This window comes from Thamnophis elegans, chromosome 4 (genome assembly GCF_009769535.1).
Source record: "Thamnophis elegans isolate rThaEle1 chromosome 4, rThaEle1.pri, whole genome shotgun sequence".
NCBI classification, from domain to species: Eukaryota; Metazoa; Chordata; class Lepidosauria; order Squamata; family Colubridae; genus Thamnophis; species Thamnophis elegans.
In genome coordinates, this window is record NC_045544.1 from 132,394,903 (window position 1) to 132,410,226 (window position 15,324).

General features: G+C 41.3%; 1 protein-coding gene across 9 annotated transcripts in view; it reads left to right on the forward strand.

Annotated features, from left to right (window-relative positions):
- The window catches only part of MSI2 (musashi RNA binding protein 2), a 663,532-nt gene extending 654,471 nt beyond the window's left edge, over window positions 1-9,061 (forward strand). For all 9 annotated transcript variants that reach the window (XM_032215200.1, XM_032215201.1, XM_032215197.1 and 6 more), the window contains one exon: window positions 3,821-9,061. Coding sequence is in view for 1 of the 9 variants with exons in the window: in XM_032215198.1 (XP_032071089.1) it covers window positions 3,821-3,862 (42 nt within the window). In the remaining 8 variants the exon portion in view is untranslated. The remainder of the gene's footprint in view (window positions 1-3,820) is intronic.
- The last annotated feature ends 6,263 nt before the right edge of the window (window positions 9,062-15,324 follow it).

A 15,324-nucleotide genomic window follows, 5' to 3' on the forward strand; every position in this document is an offset into this window, starting at 1 on the left:
GATTTGTTCTTAAAAGAACAATCATGAAAATTAGGAATTAAATTTCAACATTAAAAAAAAAACACTTATTACAGTAATGTATATTCTGGATCCCCACTTGTTTCCTCCTCTTATAGCACAGTATTTTTTTATACTTCCAATTATAAACATTTAGTTTAAAATAGAGCCATAATCAAGATAATGTAAGGAAAATGTGAGAAATCGTTGCTAATTTTAACCATGTACTCGATCTATTGCATGAATTCTGATTTCCAAATCAAAGCATGAAATTAAAAGTATGATTGCTGAAGCAAACGCATTTTTCATGTGTGAAGATGAACCCAATTCACTGAATGTGGGAAAGGGTGGAAGGAGCTGGTCACGATCAAATTAAGATCTTTAAAAGCTTCTAAAAGGTATGCTGCTTTGGAAAATAATCGTAGTTCCCTGTTCTTAGGGCAACTGAGAGACATTTGTGGGGAGCACACAGGATTTCGTAGTTGTGCCTTCTCCAGGGGAAGGTACTTCTTCAATCCACTGAAACTAAGTATTTGTGACATTCACCAAATTCAATTCATGTGTTGCTATGTGGCCGATACACCATAATGAAGCCAGAATGTACAAAACCTACCGAGTCACTTAGGTATGGCTTTGGTAGGAGTCTGCCTGAAAGCCCCATTGCCCTCCATGAGTTCCAGGACTGAAATGTAAGGAAGCAGGCAGGAAAATGTAAAAATTACCTGAGGGTAAAAGGGGCTTCTGTCCGTGTATCGCATGCATGATAAGCACACACTTTTTGTAGGGGTCAAGGTGTGTAGTTCCTGATTAATGCTGATGTAAACAGATTTGGTCTCTGTTTTATGCCAAAAATTAGGTCTGCTAATGATCCTCAAAAGCAAGTCCCAATAATTTCTTGTTGCTAGCATAGAGAAATGTTAAACAGAGTCATAAGGTGAGAACATTGTTTAACCAATTAACATGCTGTACGCACTTCCCTCATAAAGCCATAATAAAGATTGGCAAGCCAAGAAGGTGTCCTTGGCGTTACTTTTCACAAAGGAAAAAGACAGTGGGTGCCAAGACATTCATGGGCAAGATAAACCACAGCTTCCACGACTTGTTCATCCTTCTTTGCTACCCTTGTTTTGAGGATGTTTGTTGCCTCAGGAAAGGATGCATTATAACTATTCAAAAGATGAGTAAGAAGGTGGTAGACCAGGCGAGGATGGCCTTTTCTAATATATTTTTAACTGGAACAATCCATCTCCTCAGCATGGGAATTTCACATCTGTCATTGTAACCCAAGAAGAGCGTGCAGGAGAGAAGTTGAGATTAGATGCTCAGACATGCACTCCAGGGATTTTTCACCGTCATGTTTGAGGTCTAAAAGTCTCACTTAAGATCAAGGCTACCTACCAAAGGTTCCCAGAGAGAGCCTAGCTGAGAGTCAACTTTTCAACCAACACCAGCTAAAATGACTGTGGCTTGAAATTCTGTCAGAGTGTTACAGTGAAACTGTAGCTCAGATTACTTTTGCCAGGATCTTCTGTACACCATTATGTTATAAAAGTTTCCCAGGGGACTTCTTGATATGGGAGGCTGAAGTCTGAAGGTAGGGAAAAAGTTTCTTGTAGCTCACTGCGGTGCATTTGAAATGAATTAATGAATAAAAGGACCAGGAGGATTATGGCTTCTCTGGGATTCCCACTGGATTTCATAAATTATTCGCATTATTATTGAAGGTATTTGTTCAAGCCATTGAAACTGAGTATTTGTGACATTCACAGAAGAACTAGTTCTCCTATAACCGAGTTGTTGTTCTCATCATGCAACGTAACCCAAACCTTTTAAAAGATTCTCCATGCTGCAGTTTAGACACTGTATAATCCATCATGGATTAGTTGCACATCACTTCTAATTTCACATTGCTCCATTTGTTTTGGCTCACAATACTACAAGCCTGGAAAATGAAATGGTGGACTTACCAAGCAGATAATTTCTTAATTATTTTTATCTGAGCCTGGTTCAGCAAACCATCATGTGTCATTGTGCTCTTTCGACATGGTTTCAACAAAGCAACCTTCATTTGTAAAACGAGAATTTCCTGTGAAAATCCCAGCTTCAAACTAATCATTGCTGCCACTGTCTGCACTGATGCCCAGGATTGATCCACTATGTCTAGTTTAGATCTTTATATAATATTCTGTTGAGGGAACTATTAATTTCATCCATCTTTCTGTCCAAGTTATTTGCCATCAGAGTTCATGCACACATAGACTCACGCACATACATAGAAAAACCACACACACACACAGATAGACACACTCCTTCCACAACTTGGTATACTTCTGGATACCTTGAATTTTGACTTGTCTGGGTAGAACGGCACGAGTTTAGGAAGATTACAATACTTCTGCACAGACCGATCAGGCTGAATATTGAAATGCAAGTTTCCAAGTATAAATTAAAATCTCCCGCTCCAATTTGACATGACTCAGGATTGTTTCCCATGCTTCATTTTAAATGCATACACAAGCTGTCCTTAACTTACTACCACAATTAGGCCTGGAATCTCTCTTACAAGTTGTTGACATCGTAAGTTCAGACACCTTGTGACCAGGCCTGATTGTTTTTAAACTCTTTCTTATGGTGGTTCTTAAACTAATCAGGTGGTTATAGGTCTGAATCCACTCTCAAATCCCCCTTCTTTTCTTTTGCTGGAAACCACCCTGCACTCTGCACCTACCTCTGTTGCCCCTTGCCACCCTTCAGCATCTTCCTTCCTCCTTTGGCATGCTCAGCCAAAGCAACTGCTAGTCCTCCAGGCCACCTCACCGCGTTTAAGTTTGCTTATTGAATTTCGTCTCCTGCTACCATCTTTGGATTCTCCGCAGTTTTACATGATAGGCAAAAATTAGAACATCTGGGGGGTGTAATGAAAGGAACAGAAATAAATTGTGACATTAATGAGCAGAATGTACTATAAAAATAACAACAAAAATAGAAAGCACAGAAGTAAAAGATGGCACAATAGGGTCTCCCTCCTTGACAGTTTAGATTTTAATAGCCTTCTAAAAGCCAGCTAGGTGAAGCGGTGTCTCAATGGTTAAAACGCTGAGCTTGGCCATCAGAAAGGTTGGCAATTCGGCAATTCAAATTCCTAGCACCACATAGCGGAGTGAGCTCCCATTACATGTCCTGCCAACCTAGCAGTTCGAAAGCATGTAAAAATGCAAGTAGAAAAATAGGGACCACCTTTGGTGGGAAGGTAACAGCGTTCCGTGCACCTTTGGCATTTAGTCATGCCGGCCAAATGACCACGGAGACGTCTTCAGACAGCGCTGGCTCTTCAGCTATGAAACAGAGATGAGCACCTCCCCCTAGAGTCGGGAACGACTAGCACATAGGTGCGAGGGTAACCTTTACCTTTACCTAGAAGCCAGCCATGAGATTGCCAGCCTGGTCTCAAGGATGCAGTTCCACAGCACTGGGGCTGCCCCTAAGAAGCTCTTGGCTTTGACTCTCCTCCCTGAAGTATGGAATCACAGGGAGTTTCTCCTATAGTGATCCTGTAGGAGCAATTGATACAGACTGTGAGCAGCTTGTTGTATAGATGAAGATAATCCGACTACTTCATGGTGCAATGTATTGCTGGAACCCGTTAAATGCAAATGTAACACATGAAATAAATGTGGAGTAGAACTTGTGTGAGGCCAGAAAATGGGCTATCAGGTTGAACACCTCAACTGTGTCTCTGCTTGGACTTAGAAGATGCATTTTTCTAAAGATCAGAACATAACCATTGCATTTCTCTTTTTCCTTATCTTTTCATTCACTGTAGAGTATATCTGGATGTCCAGGCAAGACAGGGCGAAGTTTCTGAATGGTTCCATGTTTAGGTGACACGTCTTCAGACTTTGACCATTGCACCATCATCAGTAACCCACACAAACTGGAGGTGACACTCAATGGATATGGGTTGTCCAAAATCGGTATCATCTCATGAACCTGCTGTACTATATAGAACAACAGCTTTTTAAAACAAATGTGTATATATATATAATCCATTTTTGTTCATGTTATTATTTTTCTTGATGTTTTTTTCCCCCTTTGAGGTCTATTTTAATCACTTTTTTGTAGTATTTTGACATAGGTTTATAATCAAAATAGATCTGCTACTCTGCGTATTTAGGAAAACCCTAACCATACTCTATATCTTAAAACTTTCTTTGCTTTGCTTTTTAATCCCTTTCTCTTTATTTCTTTCTTTTTATGTAATTTTGTTGCTGAAATGGTAACATGATTTTCAGTTTATTGGTACCAATTCTGAAGTTGAAAAGACTTTTTCAGGTGGAATTTAGCACAAGCTGAATTTAGAATTAGAGCAAGCGAGAAAAGTAAGTAGAAATACTCTCTTTTATGCTGGATGGGAAATAGGAGGCTGGCTCAGTAGCAGGATCTCTAGCAGTTCTTTTTATTAGTTAACCTAATTATATCTATTTTCGGCAATAAAGTAAGGACTACAAAGTTTTTTGTGTCCTTTTTCTATAAGTGCATTTTTTTGTTGTTAAAAAAAAAGAGAGGCGATAAGGTTTTTTGAAATTGTGAAATCTAAAAAAAAATAGTAATACTGTAAATACAATTCCATTAACTTGCATATAAACTATTAAAGCAGAGAAATTGTAATATTTTTGTGAATGGAGTCAGATTAAGGCAGTTTCTGTACTGAACGGAAGACAAAGATTAAAATTTGGGGCACACATCCCAGGAGGAATCTTCTCTTCTGCAAGACTTTTTATATGAATGGGAAATGCAGGAGGGGCGTTGAGGTCCCTCACTCAATTCCCATTGATCTTGCCAACCGCACGCAGGCAGGCAACATTTCCGCTGGATTGTGCCCCAATGTTTTTAAACTTGTGAGATCGACTGCCAGAGCTGGCCCATAGCAGTTAGATCAACACTGTTTTAGCTTGCTCTGTAGATGTTAGACCTTATAACTGTACTAGCGTCATACCAGCATATTAACTAGACCTTTGTGCACAGCTTTGAAAGTAACAGTCTAGTTACATTTTTAATTTAAAAAATACAAAAGAAACCCTGCTTTTCCCAAGATTGAAAAAGCTACATTTTTAATATTTAAAAGGTATTTAAAGTTTCAAGCACACTTTTTTTAACCATTTAGATCACCTGACTGTCCATCCATCTCCGTCAGCCCCCCCGTGGCCTGCAGCCTTCTTGACGTCTTGGGAGCTCCCAGCTGTTGGGAGGGGCAGTTAAAGCATGCATCTTCTCACCTTTTTTTTTTTCAACCCATCCTTTTTTTCCCATTCTTTTCTAATTCACAAATTAGAAAAAAAAAAGGCAAAGGTTTATTTTAAACAAATCGTTATGAATACCTCAGTGCTACAAGTTTGTCACCCTAGAGGCAAGAGAAGCTTAATTTATTGTAGATGAAAACAGATTTGAAAAAAAAAATGTATAAAAACCATCATTGCACTGTGACTGGTAGGGGAAAACTGACAATTTCCGATTTGCACATGTTTAATGTTTGGCTGTTATATATATGGTCCTCTGCTGGGGAGGAGACTTATGAAGGATATTTTTTAATTTAATTTTTTTAAATATGGGTCAAATAGGCTGGCAACAGCAACTCCAAGTACAACACAGTAGGTGATATTACAAGCATAACTATAGTGTGGATATATTCTTTTTTTAAGCATTAATATTGACAAGTTTTATTAATATTTTTTTAAATTGTTACGTTTATAAATTTGGTACTCTAGGTACAGCCAGAATAAGACACTGAATGAGACATTTGTTAAGAGAAAAAAAAAAGCTGCTGCACTCCTATTTTTGTAAAATTTTACTAACCAGTAGGCTAACATAGATGTTCAATAGACAAGTTACAGCAAAGCATCTTCGATCACTCACAGAGGCACCACAAGGCGAACTGTAAGGAGGAGGGGAAGAATCTTATTCTCCCCCCACCCCACCGCCCTAATTTTTAAAGTTAACAGCAAAAATGAGGTGTTTTGCTGGAGGGGGACGGCTGTTATATGTTTTAAGTTTTTATTTTATTCTTCGAAAAAACAACCAGGTTTAAAAGCCAGAATGCTGGACGCTTTTTAAAGTTATTGAGACTTGATCAAGTAGTACATTAAAAAAAAACAAAAAAGTAATAAAAATGAAATGAAATAAATAGAAGGAATTAATCACAAACTAATTCCCTGAGACTCAAGTGTCTTTTTACAAAAAAAATATATAAAAAAATTAAAAAGAGCGAGAAAAAAAAAAGAAAAAAGTCAGGGATTTTTTTTAATTATTATTACATTTTAATCAAGATAGATGCCATCCATGTGCAGGAGTTCCTGAGGGTGGATTTCTTTTTAAATGATGGAGCTCTCTTGGATTCTCACAGAGCTTCCTTGGTGGAGTTTCTGGGAACGTGTGCCTGTACTGTAGACTATCATGTGTGTTTCTCCTCCTCCTCCTTCCTCGGTCTCTGGCACCTCATAGAAGATTCTTTGTTGATCATTGTTGTATGTTAATAATGTATAAAAATGACTATCTTGTAAGAGTGCTGTCCTGATTCTAGTATAGTGACACCCTTCCACACATACCCTTTCTCTTCTCTTCCTCTTCCAGTACATATTGTAGTTGTATTGTAATTAAGGTTAAATACATAGATGTAGTTATTCAGATTTAGGACCAGTAAGGATAGAACTTTCTCTTATTTAAGGCAAAAAGAAATGCTAATAATTTTGGGGCAGGTTTTTGTTTTTATTTAATTTCTTTTTTCGCTCTTTTACTTTCTGCTGATCTCATGTGGTTTCAAACTAACCAAAGGCTTCACAATAAGAAAGAAAGAAAGAAAGAAGGAAGGAAGGAAGGAAGGAAGGAAGGAAGGAAAGAAAGAAAGAAAGAAAGAAAGAAAGAAAGAAAGAAAGAAAGAAAGAAAATAAATGTTGGCAAAACTACTGCAGCATTTTGCAGATTCCCCCACCCTTCAATTTTTATTTAAAAAAAAAAGGGTGTGCCATACTACCTTAAATGCTAATGCTAGATATGCAAAACTGGATTTTTTTAGTTTATTTTTTAAAGTAAAAAAGCGAGGCATGGTATAATGAAATGATTTTGCAAAGAGAAAAAAAAAAGTATTTTTTTAAAAGAAAGAATACTCCGAAGAAAAGTTGATAATCTCTGTGAATATGTTTTAGATAGTTCTATACCTTCTGGATGCCCAGAGCACAACTTGTGTGGAACCTGGTATATTTTTTAGGTGACTGCCTAGAGTAAGCTTCATTTTCTTCCCTCATTCATCTAGACGTCCATACTAAAAAGATTTGAGAATTTGTTTCCATTTGGGGAAATTAATTTTAAACGCAGACGGTTCACCTGCAATTTCATTTTAGTCAAGAGAACAGACCGACATTGCTATCCCAGCATTGTACTGTTCTGAACCTCATTTGAAAAAGATTGCCTTAGGGGAGGGGGGATGTCTGCAGAGACGAAGCAAAATTCAAGATGGCATCCACCACAACCAAGTGATTGTAGCCCTGCTCCATTTGTACGCACCTCGCGATGGTTGGGGCTTTGATCACATGGTTGTGGACTCCATCTTGATTCTTTTATCCCGCCCCCTCCCCATCATCTTGTGAATACTCTTTTTTGGGAGTTAGCAAAAGGCAGTTCAATGGTGCCAAACGCACCATTAGTAATACAACAGTAGATACTTTACACCAGGGACATCCAACCTTGGCAACTTTTAAGATCTGCAGACTCCAACTCCCAGAATTTCCCAGCTAGCATCATTGGAGAATTCTGGAAGTTGAAGTCCACAGGAATTAAAGTTGCCAAGGTTGAACACCCTGGCTTTCTGCATTTCCATGGAGAGCATTGAAAAATGCTATTTTGTGCCTCAAACCAAGTTATATATTGATAAAGCAATCGGGATATCAGAAACCCAGTAAGAGGTGTCAGAAGGCTTTTAAAAAAAATTAGAAGTCATGTAACATAGTGAAATATATTTTGTTTTGTTTTTGTTTGTTTTTTTGCTACTTACTTGAACAAAAGGGCCAGAATTTCACCCCTAGGCTGTTGGAGTTTTTTAGTTTGTCTTGTTTCTCTTCCCACTGAAGGAGAAAAAAAACAACTTCTCATCCAATTTTAAGTTGGGAGTGGACTTGATTAAAACAAAGAGCAACCTGTCCCTTTTTTTAAATCTCCTATTTGCATAATGTTTCTTTTGATTTGAATTAGTAGCTTGGACTTTAAGGTAGCATGGCTCTCTTGCTGTAATTTTTCTTTCTCTTGTACAGCAGTATATACGCAAGCTGATGAATGTGACACATCCTGCTAGGCTAGTTGAATCATTGGATAATTGTTGGTAAATAATAATGACCTGAAAGGTGTACAGACTTTTAATTTACTTTTCCACCCGGCCATTAACCCTGCACAGCTCTTTCAGTCTGGAGTATGAATGTGGGCTAGGGACTCCAGTCACCAAAAACATCCTCTTTCATTTTCCATCTAATTCAATGCAAGACACACAAAAAAAGACTAAAGCAATATAGTTTTACTACATTTTTCCTCAAATGTCAGCCATGGTTATATAATATATATATATTGCATATAAAATTGTTTACAAGAAAACACTAACTACTTATTTTTTACTCCTTAGTGTATTTGCTTGAAAGGTTTCCTACTTGTTTTTTGGTTTGGGGTTTGTGTTTGTTTTTCTGCCAAGTAAAATGGTTAGAAAAGCAGAGTGAAGCTGGTCTAACTATATTTTGAGTGACGGGGGCCTTAGACACACTGGCAGATTCAAGGGAAAAAAATCTGCATCAATACACTGTAGAGTTTCATAAAGGATGCAGAATCTAATTCCAATCCATTTCTCACCGTGTGCAAGCACTACATGAGATTCTGCCAGCTAAGCAATACTTTAATACTGTAATAAGAATTCTACCAAAAATAAAAAATAAAAAAAAATTAATGTTCCGAAGCAAAGCTGTTTGTTCGCCAGTAACCAAACAATCAGAATGTATTGTCTTTACAGAATTTTGTTTCAAAAAAAAAAAAAGCAAACTGAAGTCACCCATACTATATAACCTGTGTTCTGTATATAAAGCCACCACCCGTGGGATGTATCATTTTGAATTCTAGTGATAGCAGATAATCTCATTATATATGTTGTACATGTCTTGGAATCCCATCAGTAACCCAATGTAAAGTTTCAGCATTTTCCGATAATTCTAAATTTTCAGCCTTCCCCAGCCAGGTGCCCTCCAACTACTCTGGGGCCTCAGCTCTCACAGTCCCAACATATTTGGGGAGACCTTGCTGGAGAAGGATCCTATAAAGGTATTTAATCAGCAGTGACACAGTGGCCAGGCCTAGCCCCTTCCTTTTATATTTTAGTATGAACTGATGCGAACTTTGGTAGTGATTTTTTATATACATATATAAATATATATATATACACACACACACACAAACACACACACACACGTGTGTATATATATATATAGATATATATATACACGTGTATCTATATATATCAAGCATCTTTCAGGTCTCTGTGTATGGCTTTCTGAAGCCCTGTTGTAAAAATACTACATGGATGGGGGTCTCTCACATCACAGATGTGGAAAGTATAATTTTATATTTGTATTTTCAAATAAATAAGTTTGTGAAAGGTTTCCATCCTCTACTGTGGTCCAGAAAATCAATGTGTTTGTCTCAGAAAAAAAAAAAATAAAAAAAACTGTTTTGAACTTCGGTGTGTTTGTATCATTTGCATCTTATCATTTGACAACTATTTCTGTTCCCTTTGCCTGCATTGATTTCAGAAATTGTCCATCTTTTCCAGGTAGATGCCATCAACATTTCTTAATTATCTTGTTGCAGAAGAGAGGATCTTTTGGAAAGCATCGTTTTAAAAAGATTTTCAAAGCTCGCTAGGATACGAATTTTTTGTTCCCTAAGATGATAGATTTTTTTTTATCAGCAGGTGGCAGAGAAGGCTATGTTTACATTGGAAAACCTTCCACTCATCATCGATAGAGAGATTCCATCTCCTGGCTGGAATCATGTTTACTCATTCTGGTTTTAACTAAGGATGATTAATATTCTGACAATGGCCCATCTCCGGTAGACGAAACACTTCAAGACCCTTTGTAAAATACCTAAAAATATTTGAACTACAAGGTTGCAGTTTCAAAACCAAGGAGAATTGAAAGAAAGACCAATTGATAGGAGACATTTGGGACACAGTGACACTAAATAAAAGCCTTTTCCGCATCCATCACATTAAAACTGCATATCGGTACCCAATTTCCAGAAAGTCCCACTGAACTCAGAATTATAGACTCCATAGAATTATAGAGTCCATAGGAACACATCTCTGGTGAATGGCCATCCATCATCTGGCTGAACATTTCCTGGGAAGGGGAGGCCACCATCATGGGTTGGTTCTGCTATTGAATTGCTCTTCCTGTTAGGAACTTTTACAGATTCATTCTTCTGAACACTGGAATGAGAGACAATAGGCCATGCCCTCCTATTTATTCCAGGACTTGAAAAATATTCCTGCCATACTCTTTTCTCAAGAGTAATCCAGCTCAGTAGGAATTACTTTTGCACCAGTATGGAGAATTCAGAGAATAAAGTTGGGGCTGTTGGGTCATGGTAGCTATCTCTAATCAGCTAAAATAAGCCAGAATTCTAAAAACTATGGTTGCACTATTTATTGAGAGGCACCAGATAGGTGGAGAGTGTAAAGCAGGGGTGTCAAATTCGATTTCATAGGAGGGTTGCATCAGGGTTGTGTTTGATCGGGGGGGGGGGGGAATGGGCATGGCCAGCCTGACGTCACTCATGTCTAAAGTGACCAGATTTTAAAATTGGTTAAGCGAGACACCATTGACGGGGGGGGGGAGTTCTTGATTAAAAGTTTTGCCACCCGGCGCTGCGGCTGAGGTGAAGCCGCCAAAGCTCCCGCTGGTGCCCCCTCCCGTGGCAGCGGTGGTGCCGCCTCCCCCTTCGCTCGGAGCACCTGAGCTGGGCATCACGTTACCCCTGCCGCCTCCGCCTCCTCCTCCACTGTGCTTTTGAGAAGCCATGGGGCCTTTTGTTTCCTGCTCCCGCCCCCTCCACCGCCTTCCTACTGGCTCCTGCGGCCTTATGGCTCCTCAAAAGCACGGCAGAGGAGGAGGGGGCAGGGGTAATGCAGTGCCCAGCTCAGGTGCTCCAAGCAGAGGGGGAGGCGCCACTGCCCTGGGTGGGGGTACTGGCGGGAGCTTGGCGGCTTCATCTCAGCCACAGCACTGGGTGGCAAAAGTTTTAATCAACAACATACACACACCCATTCCATTCCCAGGCAGAAGAAAGAGACTCTGGGGAGGAGAGCTTGGCCAGTTATTGGAAGGCGTTTGAGAAGGAGAAAAGCAGGCAAGGAAACTTCTCAAGAAGCTCCAGAAGTAGCTGTTTCTCCTCTGGGCTGGAGGGAGGGGAGGAGAAGGAAGGAAGGAAAGACGGGAGGGAAGGGAAGAGGAGAGGAAAGCGAAAGGGAGGAAGAGGAAAGGGAGGAAGGGAAGAGGAAGGAGGGAGGGAGGAAGAACCCGGCTTTCCCGAGAATGGTCTGCTCCAGGCCAGGGAGAGCGAACCAAGAAGTTTAGACAGGACTTTGCTTGTGGTTGCAAAGCAGCCTTCCCCCAACGCCCCCAACCCTTTCAAAAGCCACCCCCATCGCCAGCCTCTCCCAACAGGATCCCCGCCTGCCTCCCCTCAGCTCATCCAGACCAGGTTGCTGGCGGTGGTTTGCACGGTGGCCACCGGGGCAGTGAGGTCCGGGATGACCTTGCTGTCTACCTCGCCCTCCTCATACATGATGACCAGGTGGGAGATCTGCTGGGCCACTGGCTCCAGGATGCTCTTGATGGTGAAGCAGGCAAAAAAAATAAAAAACCAACTTCTGACAGCTGAGCCATTTGGCCCAGGACCGAGCACTGGAAAATCGGGACTTTTTGAACACGCTGCAGGACACGGGACAAATTTTAAAAAATCGTGACTGTCACACAAAAAGCGGGACGTCTGGTCACCTTACTCATGTCGGAGGCACCTGTGGTGGCCCAAGGGAAAATGGGCTCCTGAGCTCTGTTCTTGGCTGCAATGGCCTCCTGCAACCCTCTGTCAGCAAAAACAGAGCTCCCGAGCTCCATTTTTGCTGACAGAGGCACTGTGGGCCAGTCCTTTGCTGTTTTCAGGGTAGCCCCATGGGCCAGATCTGGCCCCCGAGCCTTGAGTTTGACACCCCTGGTGTAAATACATTCTTACAAAAGGATCGTCTCTGTCCAGCCATTTCTCAAGCACATTGAGAAGACTAGCAATATCAAGATACTTAATGCTCGTTCTTCTGAGCCAGGTTAAATCTTCAGAAATGCTACTATACACATTGGATTATTGGAAAAGTTCAATCAATCAATCTTAGAAGGAACCTCAGAAGTCTTCTAGTCCAACCCCCTGCTCAATATATAGGGTCTTTAGGAGACCCTATACCAGTGATGGCAAACCTTTTTGGCACTGAGTGCCAAACTGGAGCACCGGAATCCTGAAAACCAGCTGGCAGATGCGCATGCACACGCCGCCCACCTGGTCCTTGAGTTTCCGGCACATATCCACCTGGTCTTCGGGTTTTTGCCGCACATGAAGACCAGCATGCGCATGCCAGAAACCCGAAGAGCAGCTGGTGACAACGCATGTGCCCACAGAGAGGGCTCTGGGTGCCACCTCTGGCACACTTGCGATAGCTTTGCCATCACGTCCCTAAACCATTTCAGATAAGTAACTTTCTAGTCTCTTCTTAAAGGCCTCCAGCAATGAATCCCCCACGACTTCTGAAGGGCAGGCCCTTCCACTGGTTAATTGTTCTCACTGTTAGGAAGCTTCTCCTTAATTCTCAATTCTCCTTAATTTAAATTCTCCCTATTCTCCTAAATTCTCCTTAATTTAATTTCTTTGTTAGAACCTCCGGTTCCCAACTTTTGGAGCTAAGTGCCCATAAAATAAATATTGGTGGTTGAAAGGGTAGTCTGAGAGACCTCAATGAAATTGTTTCTTTCAACATTGGGCACTATTTAACGAAATGAAATTCTAGGGTGAAAAAAGTAAGGTTCTACATTTAGGCAAGAAAAACGAAATGCACAGGTACAGTATAGGTAGTACCTTGCTCAACAGTAGTAACTCTGAAAGGGATCTTGGAATCCTAGTGGACAACATTTAAATATGAGCCAGCTGTGTGCAGCAGCTGCCCAAAAAGCCAACACAGTTTTGGCTGCATAAACAGAGGGACAGAATCAAGATCACATGAAGTGTTAATACCACTTTATAAGGCCTTGGTAAGGCCACACTTGGAATACTGAATTCAGTTTTGGTCGCCACGATGTAGAAAAGATGTGGAGACTCTAGAAAGAGTGAAGAGAAGAGCAACAAAGATGATTAGGGGACTGGAGGCTAAAACATGAAGAACGGTTCCAAGAATTGGATATGTCTAGTTTAATGAAAAGAAGGACTAAGGGTGACATACAATACAATAGCAGAGTTGGAAGGGACCTTGGAGGTCTTCTAGTCCAACCCCCTGCCTAGGCAGGAAACCCTATACCGTTCCAGACAAATGGCTATCCAACATCTTCTTAAAGACTTCCAGTGTTGGGACATTCACAACTTCTGGAGGCAACTTCTGTTCCATTGATTCATTGTTCTAACTGTCAGGAAATTTCTCCCCATGATAGCACTCTTCCAATATCTCAGGGGCTGCCACAAACAAGAGGGAGTCGAGCTATTCTCCAAAGCACCTGAGGACAGGACAAGGAGCAATGGGTGGAAACTAATCAAGGAGAGAAGCAATCTAGAACTAAGGAGGAATTTCCTAACAGTGAGAACAATGAATCAGTGGAACAAATTGCCACCAGAAGCTGTGAATCCTCCAACACTAGAAGATGTTGGGCAACCATTTGTCTGAAGTGGTGTAGGGGTTTCCTGCCTAGGCAAGGGGTTGAACTAGAACAGTGATGGGCAACCTTTTTGGCGTGGTGTGTCAAAAATCGGCAAAAAATCGAGCATAACTCGCGTTGTGTGTCACTTCGACAAAAACATAATTTTGCGCAATTTATAGTTGCTGCTAATGGCGCTCACAGTTCCCGTTGGCACTCCGCTATTCCCTGCTGTGGTGCGGTCGTAACCGACAATCCCAGTAGACTCTCTGTGCCGGCCTGACTGGAGAGAGGCGCGCACTGTTCCCGCGCTCCTCTCCTGCGGGTCCTCCCTCGCCGCACTGATGACATGTGTGCGCACGGCACGCACGCCTTACCAGCAGCCCCTGCGCTCAGAAAGGGGCGGCGGCGATACAGTAAGTGAGTGTGGGCGGGGGAGATAACACGTCCCGCCCCCCCCCCGTTCCTCCAGCACAGATTCTTTCATCCTTAGCGGCCGTGCAGGAGCCGAGGATGAATCGCATGAAATCCTGTGCGTGTCACCCCAAATGGCTACGCGTGTCAGCACTGACACGCGTGTCATAGGTTCGCCATCACTGAACTAGAAGACCTCCAAGGTCCAACTCTGCTATTCTATTCTATCTAAAGTTTATCCCAGTGGCTTAAAACAGAAGAGGAGGAGGTCTTAGGGCTGCTTAATAAAAAGAAGTGGACTCCCAAGCATTCACGGATGAAGGTCAGCACCCTGCTGGACGTGGCATCACTTGTCTCTGGAAAGCAGTCACCCAATCAAAATCTTAATGGGACTGGTGATTAGTGAAAGTCCAAGGGAAAAATTAGAGAAACAAATGAAGATCGTTTTACAAAGCTGGGCTTTTCCGTGGTGGAAAACTGCCGCTAAATCTAGGCAGCTCGGGCAACAGTTTGACATTCATCCAGCAAGAGGAAGAGAGCAGATCTTGAATATATTAGTGCAGTGGGAGAGGGGGAATAGCAGCCACTTAACCCTGTCATTCAGCAAACATTAGTGAATTATGAGTGTGTTGCATGTGGGGTTATACATTTACAAAATGCCCAATTGCCGCCTATAGCTCTGCTAAAAATATGCTTATGAGCCTGCGGTGTCAACAGATTTCCCCCCCCCCCCTTTTTAAATCAGACTTTAAGGAATTCCATCATGATCAAGTCAAGGTCTCGGCTAACCTTTTAGCTTCTGGGTTCGAGGGGGGGGGGCGAGAAAGAGCCAGAATTGCTTTTTCCCTGTCTGGCGTAAAATGGGTCATACCACTTAACGGTCTTTTTCCTGAAATCATTTACTTTTAGAGCAAATGTCGATAGGAAATGTGGGGCAGAA